At 60.8% G+C, this 27,747-nt stretch overlaps 3 protein-coding genes across 12 annotated transcripts; all 3 read right to left on the bottom strand.

Annotated features, from left to right (window-relative positions):
- Positions 1-1,757: 1,757 nt before the first annotated feature.
- On the bottom strand, positions 1,758-18,694 carry PDLIM7 (PDZ and LIM domain 7). Of its 10 annotated transcripts, none has more exons than XM_085073923.1 (25): positions 18,571-18,694; positions 17,203-17,309; positions 13,713-13,864; positions 13,374-13,404; positions 11,758-11,774; positions 10,999-11,153; positions 10,620-10,656; positions 9,999-10,037; positions 9,734-9,888; positions 9,366-9,402; positions 8,664-8,702; positions 8,391-8,545; positions 7,999-8,035; positions 7,506-7,544; positions 7,230-7,375; positions 6,844-6,880; positions 6,014-6,052; positions 5,737-5,894; positions 5,366-5,402; positions 4,413-4,471; positions 4,085-4,319; positions 3,822-4,002; positions 3,554-3,674; positions 2,968-3,083; positions 1,758-2,680 (listed from the first exon to the last, which is right to left on the bottom strand). In XM_085073923.1, the coding sequence occupies exons 2-25, from the start codon at positions 17,305-17,307 to the stop codon at positions 2,594-2,596; spliced, it is 2,214 nt and encodes a 737-aa protein (XP_084930049.1). In that variant the 5' UTR covers positions 17,308-17,309; positions 18,571-18,694; the 3' UTR covers positions 1,758-2,593. The 10 variants fall into 10 exon arrangements, with proteins under 10 accessions (XP_084930049.1, XP_084930051.1, XP_084930052.1 ...); XM_085073925.1 differs by having other exon boundaries at positions 17,203-17,391; positions 18,571-18,656; XM_085073926.1 differs by lacking the exon at positions 18,571-18,694 and adding an exon at positions 17,961-17,981.
- A 121-nt stretch (positions 18,695-18,815) lies between these two features.
- On the bottom strand, positions 18,816-22,174 carry DOK3 (docking protein 3). The gene is made up of 5 exons (XM_085073938.1): positions 21,740-22,174; positions 20,147-20,440; positions 19,923-20,016; positions 19,665-19,837; positions 18,816-19,582 (listed from the first exon to the last, which is right to left on the bottom strand). Exons 1-5 carry the CDS (start codon positions 22,172-22,174, stop codon positions 18,866-18,868), a joined length of 1,713 nt encoding a protein of 570 aa, XP_084930064.1. The 3' UTR covers positions 18,816-18,865.
- On the bottom strand, positions 21,455-27,637 carry DDX41 (DEAD-box helicase 41). Its single transcript, XM_085073937.1, has 17 exons — positions 27,530-27,637; positions 27,345-27,443; positions 27,095-27,254; positions 26,940-27,014; positions 26,560-26,620; positions 25,729-25,865; positions 25,496-25,568; positions 25,168-25,321; positions 24,936-25,072; positions 24,599-24,761; positions 24,371-24,502; positions 24,124-24,195; positions 23,790-23,886; positions 23,316-23,465; positions 23,114-23,185; positions 22,875-22,985; positions 21,455-22,640 (listed from the first exon to the last, which is right to left on the bottom strand). The coding sequence occupies exons 1-17, from the start codon at positions 27,551-27,553 to the stop codon at positions 22,504-22,506; spliced, it is 1,854 nt and encodes a 617-aa protein (XP_084930063.1). The 5' UTR covers positions 27,554-27,637; the 3' UTR covers positions 21,455-22,503.
- Positions 27,638-27,747: the final 110 nt, after the last annotated feature.

Here is a 27,747-nt window from a genome sequence, read left to right as displayed (position 1 = left end):
GCAGCCTGTGGATGACCCCAGAGGGACATGGGGCCAGGGGCGCCTGCACCCCCAACACCCACCTCGCACCAGCATTTCCGAGTGAGGCCAGAGCCGGAGCCGCCCTAAGAGGCTTTGAGAGTTTGGGAGCAGCTGTGGAGCAGCTGCTGGGGCCAGCGCGGGGGCTGGGGCCAGGGCAGGCGCCCCACAAGCGGCTCAGATGGCTTTGGGGGTGGATGTGGTGGGACCCTGCTCAGGGATGTGGTGGGAGTTCTGAGCCTGCCGCCGCCAGGCTTTGTTCTCGGAGCAGCGAGGCTGCAGCCCCTCCCCAGGCTCCACCTCCACAGCCCACCCGAGACCCTCCTTCCGCTGCCTGTGCACAAGCTCCTCACATGGTGCGCAGAGCTGGTGGGCAAGAGATGCCCTTGGCAAAGCACAGAGGCACCTTGGGTAGCAGAAGCGTCATCAGGAGGGCCCAGAGGCAGCAAGGAACCAACCAGACAAAGCTGAACCCCCTGTGAGTGCAGACCTTGCTGTGGCACAAGGGGATGCTTGGGTCTCCCCCGTGCAGAGGCAGCCTGGCTGCAGCACCCTGGCTCTGCCCTGGCCCTGCTCCACAGCTGGACACCCCAGGGCTGAGCTTGCACAACGTGTTCCCAGACCATACTACCCCAGCAGGCTCGTTCCACACGACTGCCTGCCCCTGCCCCTTTCCTGCCCTCCACTCACGGGTTGCTGTCCAGCCAAGGGTTGGCTCGGTGGCTGCTCACGTGGGCTGGAGCCACCTCACCTTCCCCTGTGCTTCCCCTGACCTTGGCTGCGCAGCTGGGACTCACACGTGGGCACTCAACACAGCCCTGCTTTTGCTGGCCCTGCCAGGCAGGCACCAGCTGTTTCTGCCCCTTGTTGCACCCATGTCCTACTGCTCCTCAGTGTGACCATCCCATTCCCCACGTGTGTCCCAGCCTGAGTGCCTAGCCCAGCCCCAGCCTGTCTTTATTGCTCGACTTTCCTCACCCCATCTTTGATGGACTTTTGCACTCCTGGAAGTGGCAGTGAGAAGATGTGGCACTGCAGCCCAGATCTGGGTGATGCCAGGAGGCATTTGGCTTCCCGCATCCAGCTCCTGCCCCCGGCAGAACCTTCCAGTAGATTAGCAAGACAATTTTCCTTACAATTGCTCATCATGGCAAGAGCTGCAATTATTAATGACCATTCCAGCTGTCAGAGTGGAGAGGGAGGAGAACATCCACTTCCCCACACCCGCTGCCCTCGAGCCTGTTCCAGCCAGAGATGCCGGCATGGCCTCACACCCGTCCTTCGGGACGGCAGCTGCATCGCGTGAGCGAACGCTTGGCTGCTCCACACCAGAGAACGCCCAGAGCTGGTGCACGTGGCCCACGCGTGCCCCATGACTCCTCAGCCCCTGCACAGGACTCTGGGCCAGGGCACAGCAGGGAGCAGAGGACACTGCCAGGTATGTGGGGACCCCCACTAAGGTCTGACCCCTTCTCCATCTCTCCTTGCTGCATTTTGCCCCCTAGACTACTTATTGGTTCTGTTAGCCATCCTGCCTGCTACAAGAGGGATGACCCAGCTGACACAAGGGGTCCAGCCTCGGCTGACGCGGGCAGAGGAGGAGAAATCTGAGGCGAAGATTTTCCCTGGAAAGCGGGAAGGAGCTGAGTCAGGCCCCAGAGGGAGCGGGATGAGGGCAGAGCATGACCTTCCCAGCCAGCCACACCTCACTCGGCAAAACCACAGGCCTGGAGACAGCCGGCACTTGCAGAGAAGTGTTTATTAAAGGCACTAAAAGCACCGTGGCTACATCAGTGCAGCCCAACCGGAGGGTGTGGGTTGCGGGGAGGCATCCATGGGCCCAGGATGGCAGTGGCAGAGAGCTCTTTGGTAGGAAGCCGTGCCCAGGCCTTGCAGGAGCAGCTGTCCAGCTGGGCTATCAGCACATGCTGCCAGCCCATGGCTGGGCCACGCCGGGCTGGGGGTGCTGTCAGCCCCAGGGGAGCAGTGGGCCAGTGGGGTGGGGGGCATGAGGCACAGACCCCCCTGGAACACAGCTGGGGCAGGAAGCCACCGCAGCAATTTGAGGGGTGACTGGTAGGTTGTCATGGGCAGGGCCCCAGCAGGGGAGCAGGGCCAGGTCTCCAGCCCCAAGCACACAGCAGGGAAGGTGGGGGAGAGTGTGACAGAGGCTGGTCCTCACCCACTGAGGGATATGTAAGGAGCATCCCTGCCCCAGTACTGAGCTGCCAGACAGCAGCAAGGGAGCAGCCCGGCTGTGGCAGACCCCCTCCAATTCCAGCCTCAACACGGTTGTGCCCACCATGCTGTGTGGCTCAGGGGCAGGAGATTGATGTAGCATCCCCTTCCCAGGTCTCCCAGGGCCAGTAGAGAAGTGTATAAGAAGCCACCCAGCTATAAGGGTCTCTGGATGCAGCACTGTCTCTGGCTGGAGTTGAGCCAGGAGCTGCCAGGAAAGAGACAGGAGCAAGGAAAAAGGCCAAGGGCCCAGCCTGGCTCCCTGGGGGCAGCAGGGCAGGGGGAGAGGAGCATGCAGGGCCAGGGGCACGCGTGGGCACAGCTGAACTCCCACCCCTCACACGTGGGAGAAAGCGTGGCTCTTGCAGAGCGGCTTGTCCTTCTTGGAGTAGAACGTCTTCCCTTCCAGGTTGGTCTGGCAGATCTGGGGAGGAGAGTGCAGGTGATCAGGCTGGGGGCCTGAGCCAGCCTCTAGACACCCCACACCCCACCAGTGTCGCACAGAGACCAGGGACCACTCCACATGGCCCTGGGGCACTGCCAGGGACCAGAAGGCTCAGAGCAGAGTCCCAAGTCCCCACAACAGAGGCAAGTGGAAAAAGCCTTGTGGCAGCAGGTCCCCTGTGCTGCTGGTGTACCCCACTCAGAGCAGGAGTGCCAGGGAGAAGCACAGCCCCCTGCAACCATCAGGGAGGGAAGCACATGGCTCACCGCACAGACGAAACAAGTGTCATGCCAGCTGAACCCCAGCGCCTCCAGGAACCGGTCCCCAGCATCAATCTTGAAGTCACAGCCACGGCACTTGGTGCCAAACATCTTCTCATAGTCTGTGAGGAAAGGCAGAGCCCAGGTCAGTACTTCCATGCACTACAGCTCCTCATCCCAGGGGAGCAGGGCTGCAGCTCAGCTGGGATTCTGCAGGCACAGCCCGGGGACAACTCGCTGCCAGCTCCCATCTGGGTGGAATAATGCCCCAGATACCCAGGAGAGGTGCCAGGTGGCCCAGCTACCACAGGGCTCCGGGGAGGAGGAGGAGAACCTCATCTCCCAGGATGCAGCATTCACTTTGATGTACATCCTCCCTCATTGTCATGGCAACATAGGAGCGATGGCACTACCCTGCAGCTGGGGAAGACCAGGATGGAGGGCTCAGGGCTGTGGGATTGGGGTCTCTATGCTCCCCACAGCCCAGGGGGAGCCCTGTAGAGCAGGGCAGCTCATCCCTCACTCCTGTGCTGCTGAGTCCCAATGGTGCCCCAGGGCTACAAGAGGTGACACAGGGGTCCCTGGGTCCTACCTCTCTCGCAGTAGGGCTGCCCCTCCTCCATGTAGAAGGCTCGGTTGCGGATGGGAGTTTTGCAGGCGTTGCAGGTGAAGCACTGCACATGCCAGGTCATCTTCAGTGCGTGCATCACCTCCTGGAGGGGAGCCACTGTCAGCCAAGGGCAGGACCACCAAGGGACAAGGAATCCCCTGAGATGGGACCAAGGTGGGAAGGAACAGAGCCAGCCACTCAAAGCAGAGGGCAAGGACAGGAGATGAGGGGCAGCCTGAGGGACACTCACCCCAGTGATCTTCTTCTTGCACTTGGCGCAGCTGGGTGCATAGCGCGTGTCGTAGCACTTGGGGCAGAAGATGGAGCCTTTCTCCTCAAAGAAGCCACCCTCATCCAGCACCTTCCTGCACTGGCAGCAAGTGAACTCCTCGGGGTGGTAATAATGTCCCAGCGCCACCAGGTATCGGCCCCTGCAGCAGGACAGAGCCACGTCAGCCACACCAGGACCCACCCCAGGACACTGGCACGGCGGTGGTGACAGCCAGGGCTCACCTGATGACCTTGTTACACTTGTAGCAGAGCGGGGTGCGGCCAGGCCCCTCGGGGGCTTGCTGGGCTGCCTGCACGATGGAGCTGCGGTTCTGCATGGGGGTCGGTGTGGCTGGCTGGCTGTGCTTGCTCACCACCGTGCTCGTCTTGTCCGGGGCATAGCGCTCAGCAAACGAGGGGTCCACAGCCCAGGGTGGACGGCTGGTGGGGCTCGGGGTGGCACTGGGGGTCCTGGGGGCTGTAAACACACACACACAGGTCTTTAGGACAGTGCTCCTGATCCCTCAGCAGCCCCAACCCCCAAAAAGCCCAGAGGAGATGTTTTGCTCACCCAGTCCTGGCTCAGTCTTCATCGTTGCTCCTGGGGATGGGTCCGGCACAGAGACCTGGCTACAGAACAAGCAGTTTATCCAGCCTGCCCTGCTAACCCCTGCTGCCCTGAGAGTGCAGGCAGGGCCCCCCACCCCAACAAGCAGGCAGGAGCTGGCCAAGCTCCCACATCCAGCAGTAGCTGGTTTAGTGATGAGGTACTGAGCCAAAGGCCTTCAGATTTGCCAAGACAGCACCCCCGGGGTCTCTGGTACCCACTGTGGTGGTCTGGGGAGTGGCAGGAGGGAGGGTTCTGGGCTGTTTCGGACTGACCAGGGACCCGAGGGACCACACAGACTTTGGCTGCCTGCTAACACATGATGATCACCCCCAGTCTCACTGGGTTGCACAGGGACCTGAACTTGACCTGGTGAAGGAAGCCCCAGGGTGCAGCTCAGCAGCGCTGGGGACAGGCAGGGCAAGCCAGCGTTAAAGAGGCACAGCCCACTGAAAGAGGGGTGACAGGGAGAGAGGGAGAGCCAGTGGCTCTGTGCCTCTCCAAGACAAACACAAGATTTTGCTTGTATCAGAACAAACTGGGCAGAGCTGGTACCCAAGGGCCATGACAACTAAGGCAAGAGGTGTCACAGAGGTAAAAAATGGGGTGCTGTGCACCACCCCTGCCCGGCAGCACAGAACAAGGAACAACCCTGACAAGCTGGTGACATTCACAAGCTAAGCCCGGCTGCCCTGCAGCCCTATGCCAGGCTCACAGGACACTGTGCCCCAGGTCCAGGTGCTGCCCAAACATCACAACACAGCAAGATTTTTCCAGTGCCATCAGCCACCCCCAACCCCCTGTTTCTGGGACACCACGGCGCAGTTCAGCATTCCCAGCTGAGGGGGAGCAATGCCCAATAGGTCCTGCCCAGGACATGCAGCCCCCCAGCTCCTGCTGCCACACACTCTCCTTACCTGGGCTTCCTAACAAACACATCATCATGATCCTCCACTGAGCGCAGCAGGAGAGAAAGGAGGAAACAGTCAGTCTGCACGGACCAAGGCCCAGACACAGCAGGAGAGGAACGGGAAAAGAGGAAAACCAACCTCTCCTCCAGTCACCCCCTGCCCCAACACAAAGCCCTGCCCAGCCACAGGGCAGAGCACGGCCCCAGACCAGTGGCACCACCATGAGACCACACACAGCCCCAGGCAACTCCCACTGACTCAGCCACCCCACAGGGACCACACAGGGCCAAAACCAACACTCCAGTGCCACTCCAGACTCTGGCAGCCCAGGGAAAGTCCAATACCCCCAGCCAGTGCCAGGCCCTGCAGGAACTCACTGCTGCTGTCTGTGCCCGTCAGCTGGGCCAGTTTGCGGAAGGTGCGGGACTGGGAGGTGCCGGTGCGGGGCTGCCAGTCCTCAGCATCCTCTATCAGTCGCAGCTTCCCAGGGTTGCACCCGGGGGTGTTGGGGGGCTCCAGTGGCTGAGGGGGCTGTCTGTGAGTGACAGAGGGCAGCTCAGCCAGCACCAAGATTGGACCCTGCCCTGAAACAGGAAAGCACTCCAAAAAGTGCCCTGGCACATGCTAACACCTCTGCCAGACTCTGGCACTCACCGCTGCTCCACCATGCCCCAGCTGGACCCACGGGCATCCCTGTGGCATCAGAAAAAACGGCGGCACAGCAGTAAACAGCTGATCCATGGCTCAGCCCATCCTTCCCGTACGAACCCACAGTCTCAGAGATACACAAGCCTCACAGAAATCCCAACAGCATTCACTCCTGACCAGCCTTGCAGCCATTCCATGGCTCCGTAATACATTGTGCGCCAGGTACAGCCCCTGACCTGTGACTCCCAAAATGCCCAGCAAAGTGTTGTGTCACAAGCCACCCCTATCCACAGTGTCCAGCACACTGTGCTGCATCTTGGCCTCCCCACCTCGGTGCCAGCAGTGCCCAGTGGGTCCTGCCTGCACACCCAGCATAAGGACACCTCATCTGGGGACAGCCTGCCTGGCTGGTGGGTGTCCAGGCAGGACCCTTTCAAGGTGAAGGTCAAAGCAGCGGCTGAGCACTGGCAGTGCCTGTTGTGGGGTGAGCACGGGGTGGGCTCTGCAGCTCCACCAACAGCTTGGCTCTGGGAGAGGGAGAGAAGAATCCCCAACAGGGCAAAGAGTTTGCCCAGAGTCACAAGAAGCAGTGAGGCTGAGGACAAATGAGTCAGCAGCACTGACCCAACTCTGCCACACCAGGCTCACAGGACAGCATGCCCCAGGTTCAGGCACTACCCAGCATCTCCCAACATCCCACAGCCAGGTTTGCCATCAGCCTCTTCCACTCCTTTTATGCCCAAAAGGCTCAGGTGCAGCTCAGCATCCCCAGCTCAAAGCCAGTAGTGCCCACACATGTGCTTGGAACACGCAGCCTCAGCACACGCTCCCCTTACCTGGGCTTTTTAACAAGCTCATCCTCACCATCCTCCACTGGGCGCAGCAGGAGAGAAAGGGGGAGATGGCATCAGTCTGCGGTGACTGATGTCCAGGAAAAGCAGAAAAAGAAAGGAAAAAACCAACCTCCCCACTCACCATCCCCTCACCTCACTGTACAGCCCTGCCCAGCCACAGGGCAGAGCATGGCCTCAGACCAGCAGCACCATGAGCCCACACACAGTCTCAGACCAGCAGCTCTCGCTGGCTCAGATGCCCTCAAAGGATGACTTAGGGCCAAAAGCCAAGCTCCTGGGTACCACAGTACCACACTGCCTCTCCCAGCTTCTGGTTATCCCTACACAGTCCAGTACCCCAGCCAGTGCCAGGCCCTGCAGGAACTCACTGCCATCTGTGCCCGTCAGCTGGGCCAGTTTGCGGAAGGAGCGGGACTGGGAGGTCCCGGTGCGGGGCTGCCAGCCCTCAGCGTCCTCTAACATCCTCAACTTCCCGGGATCACACCCGGGAGTGCTGGGGGGTTCCAGAGGCTCCCTGTGAGTGACAGAGGGCAGGAGCTCAGCCAGCACAAAACACAGACCCTGCCCAACACTGCAGCACAGGGCAGTGCTGCCAAAAGGTGCCCTGGCACATGCCAACACCTCTGCCAGACCCTGACACTCACCGCTGCTCCACTACGCCCCAGCTGGACTCATGGGAATCCCTGTGACATTGGAAACAACAGTAGCACAATAGTTACTGTTTGACCATCCCTGCCATACCCTACCACAGCCCCAGGGAGGCACAAGCCACGTGAAAATGCCGACCAGCAGCCTTGCAGCTGCTCTACAGCCGCATGGGATGCAAAGCACCAAGACCAGTTGCTGCCCAGCATCTCCCAACATCTCCAGTAAGGTGTTGTGATTGTCACCAGCCACGCCTACCCAGGTGGGTGCTTAGGGCAGGACCCTCCGGAGGTGACAGAACAGTGAGCACTTGCGGTGCCCACTGTGCAGCTCCACCAACAGCTTGAGTCTGGGAGAGGGGACAAAGAGGGAGAGAAGAACCCCAACAGGGCAAAGAGCACCGCCAGAGTGACTGCAAGCAGCAAGTGTGAAGCGGGCTGTGGGAGCTGAGCCTAGCGTGGGCACCTTGTGCCTCCTGCTGCTGCCCCTTACCTGGGCTTTTTAATGGGCTCATCCTCACCATCATCCACTGAGCACAGCAGGAAATAAAGGGGGGAGATGGAGTCAGTCTGTGGCAACTGAGGCCCAGGCACAGCAGGAAGGAAAGGGAAGGGAAAGGAAGGAAAGAAAAACGCCCTCTCCTCCCACTGCCTCCCTGCCCCAACACACAGCCCTGCCCAGCCATATGGCAGAGCATGGCCCCAACGCAGTGGCAACAGCACGAGCCCACAGAGCCGCGGGCAACTGCCACAGAGAGTCCATATGGGGTTAAAACCAATGCCCTGCTGCAACAACACACCATGGCCTTTATATGGCTCCAGTTGCTGCAGCAAAGCTGGGCACACCTGGGCAGCCAGCCTGTGCCAGGCCCTGCAAGAACTCACTGCTGCTTGCGCCCACCATCCGGGCCAGTTTGCGGAAGGAGCGGGACTGGGATGTCCAGGTGTGGGGCTTTGAGTCATCAATGTCCTCTAACATCCGCAGCTTCACAGGGTCACACACAGTGTCACTGGGGGGCTCCAGCAGCTGTGGAGGCTGCCTATGAGTGACAGAGGGCAGGAGCTCAGCATCAAGATTGGACCCTGCTCTGAAACAGGAAAGCATCCCCAAAGATGCCTTGGCACATGCCAACACCTCTGCCATATTCTGGCACTCACCGCTGCTGCCCCGAGCCCCAGCTGGACCCACGGGCATCCCTGTGGCATCAGAAAGAATGGTGGCACAACAGTCAGTGTTTGACCAGCCCATCCCTCCCCATACGCATCCACAGCCCCAGAGACACACGAGCCTTGTGGAAATCCCAACAGCATTCACTCCTGACAAGCCTTGCAGCCTTTCCACGGTCCCACATCATGCCCCAGGTCGGGTCTGGTCACTACCTTGCAACTCCCAACACCCTCAGCAAGGTGCCATCAGTGCCACCAGCCACCCCTGCCCACAGTGTCCAGCACACTGTGCTGCATCTTGGCCTCCCCACCTCGGTGCAAACAGTGCCCAGTGGGTCCTGCCTGCACACCCAGCATAAAGACACCTCATCTGGGGACAGCCTGTGTGGCTGGTGGGTGTCTGGGCAGGACCCTCCTGAGGTGACAAGCCAGAGCAGTGGCTGAGCACTGGCAGTGCCTGTTGTGGGGTGAACACAGAGCAGAGTCTGTGGCTCTGACAACAGCTTGGCTCTAGGAAGAGAGAAAGAACAGGACAGAAGGGTGGAGTATAAGGAGAGGAGAGAAAAAACAGCAACAGGGCAAAGAGCTTCCCCTGAGTGACTGCAAGCAGTGAGGGAGAGCAAGCCTTGTGGGCTGAGCCCAGGGTAAGCACCTTGTGGCTCCTGCTGCTGCCCCAGCACACGCTCCCCTTACCTGGGCTTTTTAACAAGCTCATCCTCACCATCCTCCACTGAGCGCAGCAGGAGAGAAAGGGGGAGATGGAGTCAGTCTGCAGCAACTAATGTCCAGGAAAAGCAGGAAGGGAAAGGAAGGAAACCAACCTCCCCACTCACCATCCCCTCGCCCCATTGCACAGCCCTGCCCAGCCACAGGGCAGAGCATGGCCTCAGACCAGCAGCACCACCATGAGTCCACACACAGCACCGGGCAGATCTCACCCGCCCAGATGCCCTGAAGGAGTTAATTCGGGCCTTAACTCCTGGATACCACAGTACCACACTGCCTCTCCCAGCTTCTGGTTACCCCTACACAGTCCAGTGCCAGGCCCTGCAGGAACTCACTGCCATCTGTGCCCGTCAGCTGGGCCAGTTTGCGGAAGGAGCGGGACTGGGAGGTCCCGGTGCGGGGCTGCCAGTCCTCAGCGTCCTCTAACATCCTCAACTTCCCAGGATCACACCCAGGAGTGCTGGGGGGCTCCAGTGGCTGTGGGGCCTGCCTGTGAGTGACAGAGGGCAGGAGCTCAGCCAGCACAAAGCACAGACCCTGCCCAACACTGCAGCACAGGGCAGTCTGCCAAAGGTGCCCTCACCAGATCCTGGCACTCACCACTGCTCCACTGTGCCCCAGCTGGACCCACGGGCATCCCTGTGATGTTGGAAAAAATGGTAGCACAACACTCAGTATTTGACCACAGCTCAGCCCATCCCTCACAAAGGTACTCCAGAACTAGAAGTTGGTGACACTCACCCAGCTCTGCCCTGTCATTCCGCAGCCCCATGCCAGGCTCACGGCACACTGTCCAGTTGCTGCCTATCACCTCCCAATACCCCCAGCAAGGTGTTGTCAGTGCACCAGCCTTCTCCAGATCCCTTTTCCTCGAGAAGCAACGGTAGAGCTTGGCCTCCCCAGCCTGGCGCCAGCAGTGCCCAGCAGGTCCTGCCCGGCACAGGACATCTTGTCTGGCCAGTGGGTGTCCGGACAGGACCTTCCCAAGGTGATGGCCAGAGCAGTGGCTGAGCTCTGGCAGTGCCCACTGTGGGGTGAGTGCAGGGTGAGCTCTACAGCTCCACCAACAGCTCGACTCTTGGAGAGGGAGAGAAGAAACAGCAACAGGGCAAAGAGCTTCCCGAGTGACTGCAAGCAGCAAGAGAGAACCAGATGTGTGGGCTGAGCCTGGGGTGGGCACTTTGTGGCTCCTGCTGCTGCCTTGGCACATACTCCCCTTACCTGGGCTTTTTAACAAGCTCGTCCTCACCATCCTCCACTGAGCACAGCAGGAGAGAAAGGGGGAGATGGAGTCAGTCTGCAGCAGCTGAGGCCCAGAGACAGTGGAAAGGGAAAAGGAACAGGAAAGGGAAAAGGACCTCTCCTCCCACTGCCCACCTGTCCCAATTCATGGCCCTGCCTGGCGACAGGGCAGAGCACAGCCCCAGCCCAGTTGCACCACCACGAGCCCACAGAGCCCCGGGCAGCTCTGGCTGGCTCAATTGCCCCACAGGGCCACAACCAACACTCCAGTGCCACAAGGCACCAAAGCCTTTATCCAGCTCCAGTTACCCTGGCAAAGCTGGGCAGTCAGCCAGCACCAGGCCCTGTGGGAACTCACTGGTGTCTGTGCCCACCAGCCGGGACAGTTTGCGGAAGGAGCGGGACTGGGAGGTCCAGCTGTGGGGCTGAGAGTCATCAATGTCCTCTAACATCCGCAGCTTCACAGGGTCACACACAGGGGTGCTTGGGGACTCCAGTGGCTGCAGGGGCTGCCTGTGAGTGACAGAGTCATCTGTCAAATCTGACAGATCTCCTGGGGCTGTTCCCCACCTTCCCCAGCACAGAATTGCAGCACACCAATACCAGAGACGCCACACCTTGCCTTACTCCCCACCCCGCAACTCCACAAAGGTTGGGCCCATGAAGGACTGACTCTGGAATGACTACCACCATTCCTGGCAATTTGAAACTGCCTCCAAGGGTCAGAAGGAGAAAGGACAGAGCAAGAATAAGCCAAGGTCAAAAACACACTGTCAGAGAAGCTGCACCACAGCCATGACTGTCTATGGCAGTGCCACCTGGACCTGGGCACGGTGCCCAGCACAGCCCATCAGCCCTCACCCAGCCAAGCTACATCTTGGGGAACAGGGAATGGATCACACACAAGGACACTCCAGAGCCCCAGCAGCTGGCAGAGACAGCCAGCATTGGCCCTCTACACTGGGGACAGCTTGGTGCCAGGAGTGACCCACCCACATGGGCAGAGCAGCACATGCTGCCCATCCCCAGGCTGGCCCTGCCCTGGAGGACAGGGCACTCACTGGCAGGCAAGAGGCATGCAGGGAGGATAGAGAGAGCAGGCAAAAGGCTTACTGACTTGTCAAGGCTCAGCACCTGTAGGGAGAGGGAAAGAGAAAAGGAAGAGAGAAAGAAAGAAAAAAGGAAGGTGAAATTAGACCCACAGCACCCAAGAAATTTCCAGAGCTTACCTATGGCCTGCATTAGTCCCTCTACCCCCGAGTCTCACACCCAGCTCGCCCAGGGCTGAGAGCACACTGGGACACAGGGGCAGATGCCAATGCACCAGACTGTGCTCCCTCAGCCCCCAGAACTGGATGCCCAGGGCAGTCAGTGCCACATCCCGTCCCATTGCCCAGTTCCTGGGCATCACAGCAGCTCTGGCAGGAGGAGCAGGGACCAGCAGCTGCTGGACACATGCAGCCGAGCAGAGCCAGGGGTGAACGGTGTGGCAGGGCTGCAGGCTATCAGTCTGTCCAGCCCATTCCTGCAGCCAGGGGACCAGCAGGACATCCCCAGTCAGGCACCAGCTGGTGGCCACAGCCAGCCACCATTTCCCTGCTGCTGTAGATGCCAGCCAGTGTCCTGCTACAGCCACCGTGTCGTGCCTTCCAGGAGTCCCCACAGGCTGATACATCCCTGAGCAAGGGACCAGCACAAGTGTGGCTGTGTGTCCCAGCGTGTGACAGTTCTGTTGTGCCACCTCAGCACCAGTCACTGGGGACCCTAGCATGGGCACTGTCACCCACTCCCACCCAGGGTGCCTGGCATGCAAGGCGCAGCAGGGCTGGGCAGCAGGCTCCCCCCGATCCTCAGGGAGCAGGATGGACAGCAACATACCCGTTGTGCTGGGGGGTGCAGGAGGGCGCCAGGGGCGCGTACGTCACGGGTTTCGTCACCAGCCCAGGCCGTGGGTTCGGAGGTGAGCCAGCCCCGAAGGGCCGAGCTGTTTTGTTGAGGGCGGTGCTGGGAGCGAAGTTATATTTCAGGGGTTCAGAGCAGGGGAGTGAGTCCTGAGCGAGACAAAACACACAGACACGGGCTCACACGTCAAGCAGCATGCAAGGGGCAGCCCTGGGCCAGGCAGCGCAGCAGGCAGCCAGGTAGGAAAGCCGGACAGCACGTGCACCTTGGAGACCAGGCTTTGCCAGGGTGGCACCTCACTCCACAGGACACCTGGCCCAGCAACAGCAAGTCACACACCCAGCCTGAGGGTCATTTGAAGATTAGTAGGTGCCCCGGACACTCGCTGATGCCCGTGGCAGGGCGGTGCATGCACACACGCCAATTGCAACCATCCCATGGCACAAAGCTGAACACATGCAGATGGCTTCTGCCCAGGAGCCACCAGTCACCAGCCCCAGCCCTGCCTCCCTGTGCCAGGACACTCCCCAGCACTAGCAAACACGGTGCTGCACCTGCCCAGCCTCCTCCCCTGTGCTGGCCCCTCTGCACCCCTGCCCATACCCAGCACCAGCAGGGGCACAGACAATCTGGGCCCAGACCCCACTCCCTCTGATCCTCCATGGTGCCAGAGGTCAGAGCTGCTCCTCCAGCTGGGCTTTCTAGACCCCAAACACACTCCAGCCCCCTAAAAGCCCCAGGAGCAAAGTCCATTTGTTTGACTACACTTTGAGATTCCCTTCCCCTGAGATGAGGCTGAGCTGCTGCTGCGGCACCAGGAGCGACACGTACCTTCTGCGGCTTCCCCAGCTGGTTCTGGGCTCTGCAAGAGAGGAGACAGATGGGCAGGTGCTGGAGCTGGCCCAGACACCACCAGCATGCTGGTACCCCAGGGATGCAGCACCCAACCGAGGGGAACCATGGCCAGCTGGCACTGCCCTGTGGCTTGCAGCCAGGCTAAGCCTTATCCAGGCAAGCAGAGCCCTTGGACACAGCCAGGGGCTTTCAGGCTCTAAGTAAGGAGCAGTGATGCTGGGAGAGTGGGGTGCCAGGAGGTAGCACTGGGCAGAGGGCCCTGATTATGCTCCAGTCATACCAGAACCCCATGTTTGCAGGACCCATGATTCCTACCTGCTCAGGGTGAGGCAGAGCCTGTCCCCGCAGGCGCGGATCCTGTTCTGGGCCTCGATGTGTGTCATGGCACTGGTGCTCTCCCCGTCGATGTACAGCACCCAGTCACCCACACCCACGCCGGCCTGGGCTGCCTTCCCACCCGGAGTCAGCTGCAGGACAGAAAGAGTTAGGCAGAGCCGGAACAGCCGAGTGGTGACATGGGAGCAGAGTGGTGACACGGGAGCAGAGGGTCATCCTCGTGAGGGCAGGGGCCTGCAGGGGCTCAGGACTCCCAACCCAGCACAGGGACACCCACACAGGCCAGACCCAGGAGGAGGTGGGGACCCCCAGATTACTCCCTATTTCCCTGGGAATGAGCCCAGAGCAGCCTCTTCCTCTTGGCAGCAAGAGACAGCAGAGCACTACCCGAGGGCGCTGCCCAGCCCCTGCCTGCCGGCATGGCTGGGGACCCTGCCAGCACCCCAGGGCCTCATCGCTGTGACGCCAAACAGTGGCAGTGCTGCCTCAGTCTCGGCAAGAAGCCCAGCCACCCTCGGAGTCATCTCTGTGGTCCCAGGGCAGGAAGGGAGCACAGTGAGTCAGGGCCCCTTGGGCAGCCCACATCTCACTGCAAACCACAGGCATGTCCAGCCCTTCGCCTGGGAGGGGAGGGACAGGGGAGGCACCCCTTGGGCACTCCCCCCAGCCGCCCGCGCTCCCGTCCCGTTCCCAGCAGGCGCAGACATTACCTCATTCCCACAGAGGAGCAGGAGCCCTCCCGGGGCAGGGAGACACCCGCCCCCACCCACGTCGCCCTGCTGGGACAGCCGGGAGCACAGCCACAAGTTCTCCTTGCCGGCCACAGTGCCAGGGATGCGCCTTGCCCCTGCTGTGGCTCCATGGCACGGGCTCTATGTTAACCTCACGCTGGGAAGTGGAGGCTGCCCTCCCCTCCTGCCAGGGATGCACAGCCAGAGGCGAGCGAGGCCCGGAGCACCGCACACAGCTCCCAGGCACTGACAGACAGACAGACAGACGTGGGCAGGCTGCAGCCATTCCTGCTTCTCCAGCATGGAAGAACTCGAGGCGCTTGGACCCAGACCAAGTATTTCCTCAAGTCCTGTTCGACATGAACATAAAAGGAGCGAGCCAGATTCCCAGCACTGTCAGAGGGCTGAAAAATCCTTGCCACAGAGTCCCGGCCCCTCCTTGCGGAACCCGGCTCACCCCAGAGCTACATGTCCCTTTCCTAGGCCAGCACCAGCCCTCCATGCAAGGCCAAACACCACATATGGGCTGCATGTGGCCCAGTTCCACCTGCATCCCACTGCTATTCCCAGCGGGACAGTGTCCCCACACCACCCTCCTGTTCCTCCTGCCCAGCATGAGAGGGTGCCCTAAGCAGCAGTGGTGCCCCCAGCTCCTGGCTATGCTGCTGCAAGCCCCAACTTGCTGCCCCTGGAGGGCTGGGGAGGGCATGGGCTGGCTGCATGGGTTTAGAAGCAGGAGTAGGAGCTGGGAGAGGTTTTCACACAGCTGCCCAGGAAAGGGAGAGCACGTCAGGCTGCGTCATGAAGCCTCACCCAGCCTGGTCAGCACTTCCCGTCCCCCTCCATGCCAACGTGCAGGAAACCTCTTTGACAGGTGCCAGCTCAGCCAGGAGCCATGGCACTGCCAGCCCTCCTACTTCCCACCCAGGCCCGCTAACCAGAGCTTCCTTCCTCCCCTCTCCACCCAGTCAGTCTTTTGTTCCCTGCACCTCCATCACCACATCCAGAGAGGTGCTCATCTACCGCCCTGTCCAGGGGCCTCGAGGACAGAGCCTCCTCAGCACACCCCTCAGTGCCTTCCTGCCAGCAGCACCAAAGGGTCTCTCCTCTTCCCCAGCTGGCAGATTGTGCAGGTTGTGCCAGAGAACATCCAGCTCCCCAGACTGCAGCCTTTACTCCTGCTCCAGCACAGGGACCATGGTTTACAGCTTGCCTAGCCAAGGTGTCAGCACCCTAGCAGAGCCCCTTGCCACAGGAGGTACATGGTGGCACCTCTTCTGTGTGATCAGTGAGGTGAAACAGCCTCACTGCTCACACAGGAATGTCACAGGGATGGACACAGCTGAAAGTCAAGCCAATGGACACAACCGCACTGCCCACCCCTGCAGAGCAGGACCTCACTGCAGCCCACAAAGCCCAAGCAGGATGCTTCCTTCCAGCAGGAAGGGCCATGGCAGGGTCAGCTCATGGGAAGCAGTGGCCAAGGACAGCAGCACGCTCTGGGCAGGAGCTCTGGGGCTGGGGATGCCTCTGGAGTGCAGAGCAGCACAGGCTCACCCCTGCCCATCAGAGCACACTGCCCTGCCATGCAGCCCAGCCTCACCAGAGAGCCCCACAAAGCAGGCTGCATCCCCTGGGAATGTCCTCACTGCTCCTGCCCAGGACGGCAGCACTGCCCCAGCCCCACCAAGCGCTGCTTCACGAGGCCCCTGCCCCGGGCTCTGGGAGGCTCCTCCATCCGACCAGACCCTTTGTTAAGCGCTGGCTGGCAGCCAAGAGAAACATTTTTTAGAGAATAAACTCGCTGAAGCCGTCTCGGCGTGCTCAGCAGAGATCAGCAGGCCCGGGGCAGCGGCACTGGCGACTCCAGTCTTACACAGTGCCCTCAGGGGCCGTGCTCCGTGCTCGGATGCTGCAGAGATCCGTGCCCTCTGGGACAGGCGTGCAGTGCCCGGCTCGTGCCAGGGGCAGGTCCCCACGCAGTGCTCGATGCCACGAGCAAAGCTGTCCTTTGAGAGGCAGCCTCCGTGCCAGCTGCCCGAGCGCCAGCGGCACAGGCGATGCAGTCACATTCCAAGGCTTATAAGGCAATTGCGTGGCCAGAGCTGTGGCCAGTACCCAACCAGAGCCAGGGACCAGCACACACCCGGGGTCAGACTCGGGAGCATCACAACGGGAAAGGCTTAAACCAGCAGCCTCAAGCACAACCAGCTGTGGCATAATGACTCTCTCTGGAGAAATGGGATGGTTTTGTGGAGGGAGTCACGTCCCTGTGCAGGCAGCAGCGCAGCTTCCTCCTCTCCATGCCCATTTCAGGAGTGAGCTCAGGCATGGATTTGGGAGCTGTGCTGTGGAAGGGAGGGCAGAAGAGCACTGGCCAGGACCTGGGATGCCAATCCCAGCGCTGGGGTGCAGACCAGGAAGCCATTCCCACATCTCAGAGAGCAGATCCCCTCTTGCTGTGGTGGGCACACTCCGGAAGGGGCCTCCCCTGCCCCCCCTCTGCAGACGCTGTGCAGAATTTCACATTTCTGCTGCAGTTCTCTGCCCGGAACACCCCCCTTCTGTGCTGCAGCTGATAAGGGACCAAGGAGGCTACGTGGAGCCAGACAAGGCAGGATGCAGCACTCCCAGGGCCCCGGCTCATCTACATCCCCCGTATGGCTCTGCCTCAGCCACTGCGGCCTCCCTCCCACAGAGGAGGAAGAATGGGTGTCACCAGCCTTGGCTTCTCTTACCCTGGAGATGGAAAGCGGCATGCTGAAATCCTTCCCTCCCTGCAGCCTGAAGCCCCATGGTGCCGGCCCGTTCAGCATCACCTTGTAGGACTCCATGTCGCCCATCTCTGCAAGGGAAGAGGGTGTGATCCTGCTGTTAGGGTATGTGAGAACAATGCAGGGAGAGCAGGTGAGGAGAGGGCTTGGCGCCTGGCAGGGCAGAACAGGAGGCAGGTCACGTTTTCAGCTATAACCCCACCCTGACCATCCTACACTGTGGTTAGAGACGCACCCCAAATCCATCAGCATCTCCTCCAGAAACGTCAGAGTTGAGGGGCCCAGGCTAACACTGACTAGTGCCAGGGAGCCAGGCACAGCCCTGCCGCCACCCACAGTGGACTGTCTGTGGGCTCTGCTCTCCTCCCAAACCTCACATGTGCTCTCCCTTGCAGCACCCCAGGATCTTCTGCTGCTGAGAGCCAAGGCTATTGAGACTGCAGAGGAGCAACAGCAGGTACAGAGGAATATGAACCAGAAGCATTTTTGCCGGATGAATTAGCAGCAACAGCAGCACAGGAGCTGCGTATGATGCCACCCGAGGCGCCTGGCAGAGCAGCCAGGCTGGCGCTCCGGCAGCCGGCCGAGCAGATGCTCCCTGGGAGCGAGCCCATCTCCGGGGCTTCGGCAGGAGGGAATCCCGGCGCACCCCTGCCTGACAGCTGTCAGCCGGCCAAGGCTCCGGGCACATGTGCCAGCACCAGCCTCTTGCCACCCTTTACCTGGCAGAAGCCGCCAGACCCCCACGAACGCCCCCAGGACCTTCCTCCCGAGGGCGGACGGGGCCGGGTGCAGGACTCCCCACGCCTCGCACGGGCCGGCCGGGCGGCTGCAGGGCCGGGGGCCAGCGTGCCCCCGCTCTCCCCGGGCCGCTGCGGGCTATATAAGGCGTGTAAGACGACACCAGCCCGCTCCCCGCTCGGGAGGGCCGGGGGAAGAGCTGCGTGTCAGGCATTCCCGGCGCCCGGCAGCCGCGCAAGCCCCAGCAAGGCGCTGGGACTGGGCGGCCCGGAGCGGGCGGATACCCCCACCCCTCTCCGGTGGGACAGGGCCCGGCTGCACCGGGGGTCCCCAGCGTGCTTAGGCTGGGCAGCCCTTCCTACTGCCGGGGAGCCCCACCCTGACCCGCGGGGGGCCCCGGGAGCCCTCCCCATCCCACACCGCCGCCCCTCCCGGAGGTGGGGGACGCCGGCTCTGCCCCACACGGGCCCGACCCCGACCCCAACCACCCGCCTTCGCCGTAAGCCAGGCCTCAGCCCTCCACCTCTCACTCCCCCATCACCCGCGGCAGAGGACGGAGCCCCCCGGCACGGCCCAGCTCCCCGCACTCACCCGCGGCCAGCGGGGCCCAGCGAAGCGGGCGGGAGGAGAGCAGGCGGTGCGGGCCAACGCGGGACTCGAACCCGGGCACCGCCCCCGCCCGAGCCGGACCCACCTTATATAGGATCGGAGCGGGTGGAGCCAGCCGGCGTTTCAGCCAATCACCGTGCGCCCCTCTTCCTGCGGCACCCCCTAGCGGGGAGGCGCGAGCTGCCCCCGCCAGCCCCCCCACTCCCCACAGCGGCAGCGGAGCCGAGTTCGGGAAAAGCTTTTATTGACCAAACGGCACCGACCGGCACCGGCGACATCAGGCCCAGTCCCGCGCTCCTGGGCTCTCCCGGCTCAGCAGCCGCACCAGCTTAGCCCGGAGGGTGCTGTGAGTCTTGTGCCCAGAGCGCCCTGACAGTGCCTCCTGCCCCCCACGCCCCCAGCCCGCGGCCCGGGGGGTCTGTGCCAGGGCGGCCCGGTTGTCATAGAGGGGTCCCCCCTCACTGCTGTGGCCCTCGGGGGCCTGTCGGCACCCCAGGTACAACTCCCCTTCCTCCTCCTCTTCCTGCGCCCCGGCTGGATGTGGTTTTGCAGTGAAGATGTTCTCGTAGAGATGCTCAGGGAGTGGCTTCCCCACAGCCCAGGGCTCACCGGAGCCTGGCTGCCCCGGCGCAAAGAGGGGCTGCTGGCCCCGGGCGATGGAGGCATAGATGATGGGGCGTGAGCCCTCTGCCTCCGGTGGGGTGAAGCGGTGGAGGCTGGAAGGGGGGTGGGAGGCAGGCTGTGTCCCACCCAGGGCTGGGCTGGGCTGGGGATCATCATTCCCAGGCGCCCAGGGCTGGGGCTCAAGGCCTTGTGCAAAGAGCTGGGGGTCTGAGACACAGAAGAGTCTGGGGTCCGGGGTGTCCATGCCCTGCTGCTGGCAGGCAATAGCAGCAGCCACGGCCCGGCAGAGCTCAGAGGCCCGTGGGGTGCTGAAGGTGAAGGTGCCCTCTCCAGAGTCACTGCGGCGGCCAGCCTCGAAGGAGAAGACAGCCTGCGGGGTTAGAGGGGAAGATGAAGGGCTGGCACCCAACCTGGGCAGGCAACAGCCCCAAGAAGGGAGTGGGGGGACTCACCTGATCCTGGCCAAACTTGCGAAGGAAGGAGTAGGGCCAGGTGAGTAGGGGCTGTCGGGACTGAGGGTCCTTTAGCGTGAGGCTCTGGGGAAGGGCTGAGAGCAGGTAGTGCCCATGCAGGCCACAGCGGGTGGCTGCATCTGTCTGGACAACCAGCACCAGGAATTCGGTCACTGCAGGAGCAAAAGATGCCAGGGGTCAGCACTGCAGCACTGAGCTAGAGCCCACCCTGGCCCTATCCACCACCCCTGCACTTACGGTCCTGCCAGGAGGAGTAGAGGGAGTTCTCCTCCATGGGGACAGCGAGGCTGGGCTGGGTCCTGGCACTACTCGGCACTGTCTCTTTTGCACCCTGAAACAAAGGGACATGAGCATGGCCTGGGACAGGGAGGAGTACAAACCCCCTGCCTGCCCTGGAGCTCCCCAGCTCGACCAAGCAGGACCACCAGAAGGGCTCTTAGCTCTGCCAGATCCCTTGGTACCTGGAAAGCCAGCTGGCAGAGCTGGGTGATCCATTCATCTCGCTGCTCAGCTGCCAACAGATAGCTCTTCTCCGTGGTGGTGAGGTAGAAGGCGGCGGTGGCTTTGGGGCAGCTCTCTGTGCCTGCTGGGCCCACGGAGACGCAGTCAGAGAGGCGGATCACCCGGCGGGCACACCGCTGCAGGGACGTCTTCTCCGGGATTGTGCCATCATCCCGCACATCAAACTTCTCCATGCGGGCCACACCGGAGGGACTGGCAGCGAACAGCTGGGCTCGCATCTTCCTCCAGGACCTCTAGTGCATGGGAAGGGCACAGGCAGGGAAAAAATGGGTCAGCTAAGAACTGCCTGCTGCATCTGGCAGCACTGCCCTCCACGTAGGACCAGCAGTGCTCGAGAAGAGCCATACAGGGCACAAGGGGCATAGGGGAGTCCCGGGCTGCACCCACTAGGTGCTGTTGGAGGGCACAGAGAACAGGAGCAAGCACAGACCCCCAAACTGTGGGGCAGAGCAGGCCCAAAGCTGGGTTGAGGGGGGCCTTGCCCCGAGCAGGCTTGGCATGGCTCGCTGGGTGAGTCATGCTCACTCCCGGCTCCCTGAGCACCAGGTCTTGCTCTTTGTTCCCTGCTGCAAGTGCCGGCCTGCCACCCTGTAGCTGAGCTCCTGAGCTGTTCTCGGGACAGACCCTGATGCAAATTAAAGCCATTTTGAGCTGCTGAGGCTCCTGCTGGCAGCCTCACATCTGCTGAGCAGCCCGCTTCCTCCCAGGGGAGCCTCTGCAGCACCAGTACCTTCCCAGTCTATCATGGGATAGCGGGGGCGCGTGCCACCACATACCTGAAAAGTGCAGCAGGGCCTCCACCCTGCAGGAACCAGATGCAGCCAAGCACCCAAAATACCCACCACCCCCAGCCCACCTGCCTCGTACTTGGCAGGGCACCGAATCCTCACATGCAAGGGTGCCCATTGCGCTTCCAGGGCTTGGCTCTTGCTCAGCAGGGAGGTCAGAATGTGACTGCAGCCCCACACATCCACTGAGACCTCCACAGGACATCCACCGAGACCTCCGCGGCACGGCCAGTGTGCCTGGGGGGCCTGCTTCGCCAACACCCGACAGCTCCCTGGAGCTGGCCGACCCCAGGTACTCCCACCACGTCACCCATACCTTCCCCAAATGGCTGTAGCACTCTGTGTCCACTCTGAGGGCACAGAGGAACAGTCCAAGCCATGAGGATGTCCCTTGGATGGCGCTGGCCCCCACATCCCACGTGCTGCCCCACAGCCCCGCTCACACACATATACTGGAGCTGCGCCGCATTAACGCACGTTTATTCTTTCATTGCGACTCAGACAGTGACCAAGCGAGAAGGACCCCACATGGGGGTGAGCCAGAGTGGGTGCCCGCATGGATGAGTCCTCTCAGCCACAGAGAGAGCTGCACTTGTAGGGCTGCAGAACACAAGACTCCCCCTAGGGCAGTTCCAAGGGGTCTGGCTCCAGTCCCCCCTTCCCAGGCTGCCAAGGGCCCAGCCCCAGGCCTGGTGTCACAACATTACAGGGCAACCCTCTACCAGCCCCAAATCTATGCTTTACCTTTCCAAATTTGGAGTGCTGCACATAGAGGATCCCATCCTTCACTGGTCTCTCCATGGGCCCAGTCCACCCTGGCCACCAGCACAAGATCAGGGACTCTCCCACAGCAGAGAAAATGTGACTGCTGCAGCCGAAGGAAAGGCATGGGGTAGACTTCCTTCTCAGAGCGACTTCCCCTTTCTGGGGTGTGGGATGGGGGGCAGAGGCTGGGCCATAGGAGGTGTCCATGTGCTTGCCCTCCCCCTTGCAGCAGGGCAGTGGGGCAGAACGCGGGGGCAGAGCACAGGAAGCACCTTGGGGAGCGCCTGACATGAGTATGGCACGCTCCACCTCACCCTGGCTGCATCCCAGCGCATCTGGGGAGACAGCAACAGCCACCCACTGAGGATGCACAAATCCAGGTGAGGGAGGTGGACCCAGAGAAAGTGGGGGCATTTGTGAAGAGCGATGCAAGACCCTGACCCCACCACTGCAGGGGGCTGGCAGGGGCAGCAGGCAGCTGGCCAGACCAGTTGCTACACCTGGGGCTTTCTCTTGCCCTCAGGCACCACTACCTGCTTGCCCAACACACAGCTGATGTAATGGGCTGTTGCAGCACAGCTCCATACATTTCCTTCTGTGGCAGCAGCTTCATCAGGCTTAGCTGGCAACAGTCCCAGTGACCAAAAGTCTGGAAAAGGGGCCACAGTCGGGCAAGACAGGCCCCTGGGCTGAAAGGGAACCCAGGCCCATCCAGGGGGAGTGTGGGCAGCACGCTCCCCAGGTTAGAAGTCCATGGAGCTGTGGGCCAGGTAGTCCTTGCGGCCGATGTTGCTGACTTGCTTGGTCTGCATTGCCTCCAGCTTGGGGCAGTCAGTGATGCGATGGCCCAGGCCGCCGCAGAAGGCACAGCCCCGCTCGTCTGCAACAAGAGGGACAGGGTCAGGGCCAGGACAGCACAGTGCCACATCAGGACAGCACAGTGCCACATCAGGACAGCACAGTGCCATACCAGGACAGCTGCCCCCACCCCAGAGCAAAGGGGCTACACCAGTGTTTCCCCAGTGCTGCAGCACTGGGAGCTGAGGGTTCTGTTTGGAGCCTAGGTTTTGCAGCAGACCTGCAGGGGTCCCTGTGTCAGCCTGGGGTCTCTCACCTCCGATGTCCAGCATGGTCTCGTCCCCCCAGTGCAGCACCTGGAGCACAGGTGGCACCTTCTGCTTCGCCTCCAGGAGCAGAGCCTTCAGGTCCATCAGCACTGACTCGTCTGGGGGCAGAGACATAGGTCAGACAAAGCCTAGCACTACCATCTCCCCTCCAACAGCCATCCTGCTCACTCAGAGCATCCCCTTGCCACTGCCCAGCTGCCTCCCCCAGCCCCGTGCTGTTCCTCACCACAGGCCTTGTTGATGAAGGTGGTGGCAATGCCAGTGTTGCCCGAACGGCCTGTACGCCCGATGCGGTGAACTGCAGAGACAGGGACAGGATCAGCCCCGGGTGAGCACAGTGTGACAGACCATCCCTGCCCCAAGACACTGCAGAGACAAGCACAGAGCCTTGCTGGCTCTAGACCTCTCCCACGAGGCCCAGTGCTCACCATAATTCTCAATCTCCTCTGGCATATCATAGTTGATGACATGCTGGATGGCTGGGAAGTCCAGGCCCTTGGAAGCGACGTCAGTGGCAACCAGAACATCCTTCTTCCCATCCCGGAAGGCTTCGATGGCTTTTGTCCGTTCTTCCTGATCTGCAAAGGCCCAGCAGAGAAGATGAGCAAGAGCAGAGCTCCCAGCCCTACCTATTGCAGCAACCACTACAGCCTCAGAGCCAAGCATTGCATCCTCAGGTAGCCTTTCTCCCAGCAAAGGACCAGAGGGGCCTCTACATACCATAGGGACCTGCACTGTGTTTATACCTGCTACGTACAATGTGGAGCTCAGTCCTGACACTGCCACAGCCCTTTCTCACCCTATCACCAACTGCACCATGCTGGAACCTCCTGGGGCCACATACATGTCTGACAGGAGTGGGGTCACACTACAGCCCAGTCCTCCCTGGGACCCTCACTGACCTTTTCCTCCGTGGATGGCCACAGCTTCCACGCCCTTGAGCAGCAGGTACTCATGGATAGCATCGACATCCGCTTTCTTTTCTGCAAAGATCAGCACCTGCAGGAGCACAGACATCATAGCAGAGCCCTTTCTGCAGGCTGGCACTGCTGGCACCAGCACAGCCCCCCAGAGAAGCCCACTCCCTCTCACTGAGCAGAGCACACAGCACTGCTGGTTCCAGGACCTGCTCATACGTGGACCATGGCTCAGTCACATGGTCACCCCACACAGGGGGTCCCACCTGCCAGCTCCTTCTGTGCCCTGGTGTGCCAGCATTGTCCCCAGCATACTCACAGGTGGAGGAGTCTTCTGCAGGCACTCCAGCAGGTACACCATCTTGGCCTCCTCTTTCACATACTCCACCTCCTAGGAACAAGCACAGGGATAGGTCAGGCAGAGGAACTGCCACTGCATGGTATCCCTTAGCCGACTGGGAAAGAGGACCAAGAACCCCAGCTCCCTGGCAGAGGGAGGCATTAAATGCCCTCATGAACGTTTCTGGCATCCCACACAGACATGAGGGAGCATGCAAACACCTCACCTGCACAACATCCAGGCTGGCAGCACCTGCTCGTCCAACATTAATGGTGATGGGCTTCACCAGGGCACTCTTGGCAAAGTTCTGGATCTTCTTGGGCATTGTGGCACTGAAGAGGAGGGTTTGCCGCTGGCCCTGCACAGGGAAGAAGCCTTTAACACTCACCTTTAACACCACTTTGGCACATGAAGGATTAAGATTTGGGGTGCTCCTACTGTGGCAGTTCAGTACCTTGAAGTAGGAGAAGATGGTACGGATGTCTCCCTCAAAGCCCATATCAATCATTCTGTCAGCCTCATCCAAGGCCAGGTACCGGCAGATGTCCAGGCTCACCATCTTCTTCTGCAGCAGGTCCATCAGTCGCCCGGGGGTTGCCACCATCATGTGTACCCCACTGTGAGATGAGAGAAAGCCATGGTTAGGCCCTCAGGATACCTACCCCATGCAGGACACCTCCCTGGCACATACTTTCACCCCCACATTGTCCTGAAGCCAGGGTGCCACCTCTTAGCCCCCTGCCAAAAAACAGAACAGCTCGAGCCCCATGAAGGCTCCCAGAAGGTCTTACTGTTTGATGGTCTCCATCTGCTCCTTGACAGACATGCCTCCAATGCAGAGGGCGCAGCGCAGCGGGGGCAGCCCATCCTCCTGCAGCAGACGACAGTAGTACTCCAGGATGCCATGGGTCTGCCGGGCCAGCTCCCGCTACAGAGACAAAACCAGCTCATTCCTACATCTCTGTGTAGGCAGAATTTAGGATTGCCACTGCAAGTCAATCACAGCCTCCTCTCTACACTTACCGAGGGACAGATGATGAGTCCATAGGGTCCCTCTCGCTTGGAGAACGGCAGCCTCTTCTCCTGCTCCAGGCAGAACATGATCACCGGGAGGGTGAACACCAAGGTCTTCCCAGAGCCAGTGAATGCAATGCCAATCATATCCCTTCCCGAGAGGCTGCAGGGAAATGGGGCCAATGGGGAGGAGGAATGTCACAGAATAGCTCAAATCTCCAGGGCTGAGCAAAGTGACAGGGTGCATCTGTCACCAGGGAAGAGTGCCCAGTCCACACCGCTGAGTGGGCTGTGGAAGCAACTGCTCAGTACTCCAGGGTGGGGTCAGAGCACTCACATTGTGGGGATGCCTTGGATCTGTATGGGTGTTGGCTGCTGGATCCCTTTTTTCTTCAAGCCCCTCAGGATAGCTGTCAGAGAACAAGGGACAACACCTGTTCATGACCTGAACTATTCCCTCTCTTCTCCCATTCAGGTCCCAGCAGCAGCTCTTCTACCAGTGACACACACCCCTCAGGCCAACAGCCAGAAAAAAGCTGGAATGCCTTCCAGGCTCCTCTCCTGGCCTACCTGCTGGAAACTTCATCTCCTTGAAGCTCTTGATTGGGGGAGGGATGCTCTCCCCCTCCACCAGGATGTGGTACTTCTTGCGCACGCGGTCATGCCGTGCCTCTGACATGCCCAGGATGTAGCGAGGGGCTCTCCAGCTGTGAAAGCAACAGAAACAGGTCATGGTGCAGAATGAGGACAGGGCTCCAGAGCCAGCAGCTCCCATGGAGGAATTCAGGGGAACTCCCTGCCAGGCTCAAATATCTGCCCAGGTAAAACAGGTAACCTCAAGGGATTCTGTGAAGTGAGCATGGGAGGAGATCAAAGACAGTTCTATGTGTTAAACCCCTCCCCAAAATTTCGGTGAAAAGTGCCAACCTAACAGCTGAGAACAGCCTACGGATGGTGGATGGAACAAGCCACAAACGTTTGAACACACCTCAATGATCTCCCTGACACTGCCTCAAAATCACTGAAGTTGGAAAAGACCTCTAAGATCACTGAGTCTAACCTTTGATCAAGCAGCATAACTGACAATTATGCCTCAAGCAGCACTGGCTCCAAAGGCTCCTCCAGTCTCTTCCTTTGGTTTAGCGACCTCCCAGACCCGAAGATCCACCCTCAGGCTTTCTAGTTTAACATAAATGTGCTTTTTCAAGCCTTACTGTCCATAAAATAACATACAAGGTGACTCAACAGTCTTTGATCTCACAGACAATGGCACAAAGCCAGTCACTCAGGCAAAAAGCTGCAGAGCCACACTGCTCCTGCAAGACTCAGTCGCTTTTAGTTCTCTTCAGCCACAATAAAGTGATGTTTTCAGAAAGACAACCTCCGTGCTGTGGAACTGACCTGGTTTTGATCGGGTCATCATAGGTGATGCCCTTGGCCATCTCCTTCACTGACATCAGAGCTGCAGGAACAAAGATGATGAGTTAGAGCAAACTCTCTACACCCACATTAACTCTACTGAGAGACAGTTGGGCAAACTCCCAAAGCTTGGCAGATCATGTCTGGAAACAGAGGAGGGGAAGCTGCAGCACTGACAGCCCCTCTGAGCACAGGTGCTGCTGTGCCCAGAGCCCTGTCACAGCCAAGCCAGGCAGTGCCAAACGAGGAGGCCCACTGTCACCTCCAGTCCCACCCCCGGGTATGAGCAGGAGGCAGGAAACAGCTCTCCTGCTGGCCTGGGAGCTCTGGAGATTGATCTGAGACACAGAGCTCCCACTCACCTCGGCCCTCTGCCACGCTCTCCAGGATCTTCTCTTCCTCCTTCAGCTGCTTCTCCTTGGCTGACTCCTTCCGAGCTGGGAGAGAGCCAGGCAACAGTGAGAGGGTTTGTCGTCCCCTGAAAGCCACCCAGTCCCCCCACCAGCTCCTCCCTTACCTTCCGCTTTCTCTTTGAGGTGCTGGTGCTGGTCCAGAAGGCTGATGTTGGACTGGGGCCCCAGCGGGATGTCATCCTCGTCCCCGCGCTGCTCGCTCCCGCTGTCCCGCTGCTCCTCCTCCGACACCACCTTCCGCCGCATCTGCAGCAGCTTCTGCAGCTGGAAGGACGCGGGTGGAGGTGGAGTGAGCGGCGTCGCGGCGGGAGGGCCGCTCGGAGCCCTCGCCGGGCAGCCCCGTTACCCCATTACCATCTGCTGCTTGCGCTGCTTGACGGGCACGTAGGGCACGTAGTCCTCATCATCCTCTCCGGACAGGTCGGACGTGTCCGCGGGCTCCTCGCGCTGCCTCTGTGGGGAGACGCGCTGTGAGAGGGGGCCCGGGGCGGCACCGGGAGCGCAGGGCGGGCGGTACCGCAGGCCGGGCTCGCTCCCACCTTCCGCTCCGGCACGGCCTCCATGGCTCCTTCCCGGAAGGGATCCGGGAAGTGACGTCACCACGCACACCGCCGTCGCCTAGCAACCCGCAGAACGCCCCAGCGGGCGGGAGCTGCGACTCGGCCCGACGGGTGCCCGCGGCGGCCAAACTTGCGCAGAACGCGTTCCACATCCCTCCTTCCTGCTCCCCAACCTCCCCGGCGCGGCAGAAAGCAGC

This window comes from Lichenostomus cassidix, chromosome 13 (assembly GCF_008360975.1).
Source record: "Lichenostomus cassidix isolate B80296 chromosome 13, HeHo_3.0, whole genome shotgun sequence".
NCBI classification, from domain to species: Eukaryota; Metazoa; Chordata; class Aves; order Passeriformes; family Meliphagidae; genus Lichenostomus; species Lichenostomus cassidix.
Note: the sequence above shows the minus strand (reverse complement) of the source record. Positions and strands in the feature narration are given on the sequence as shown.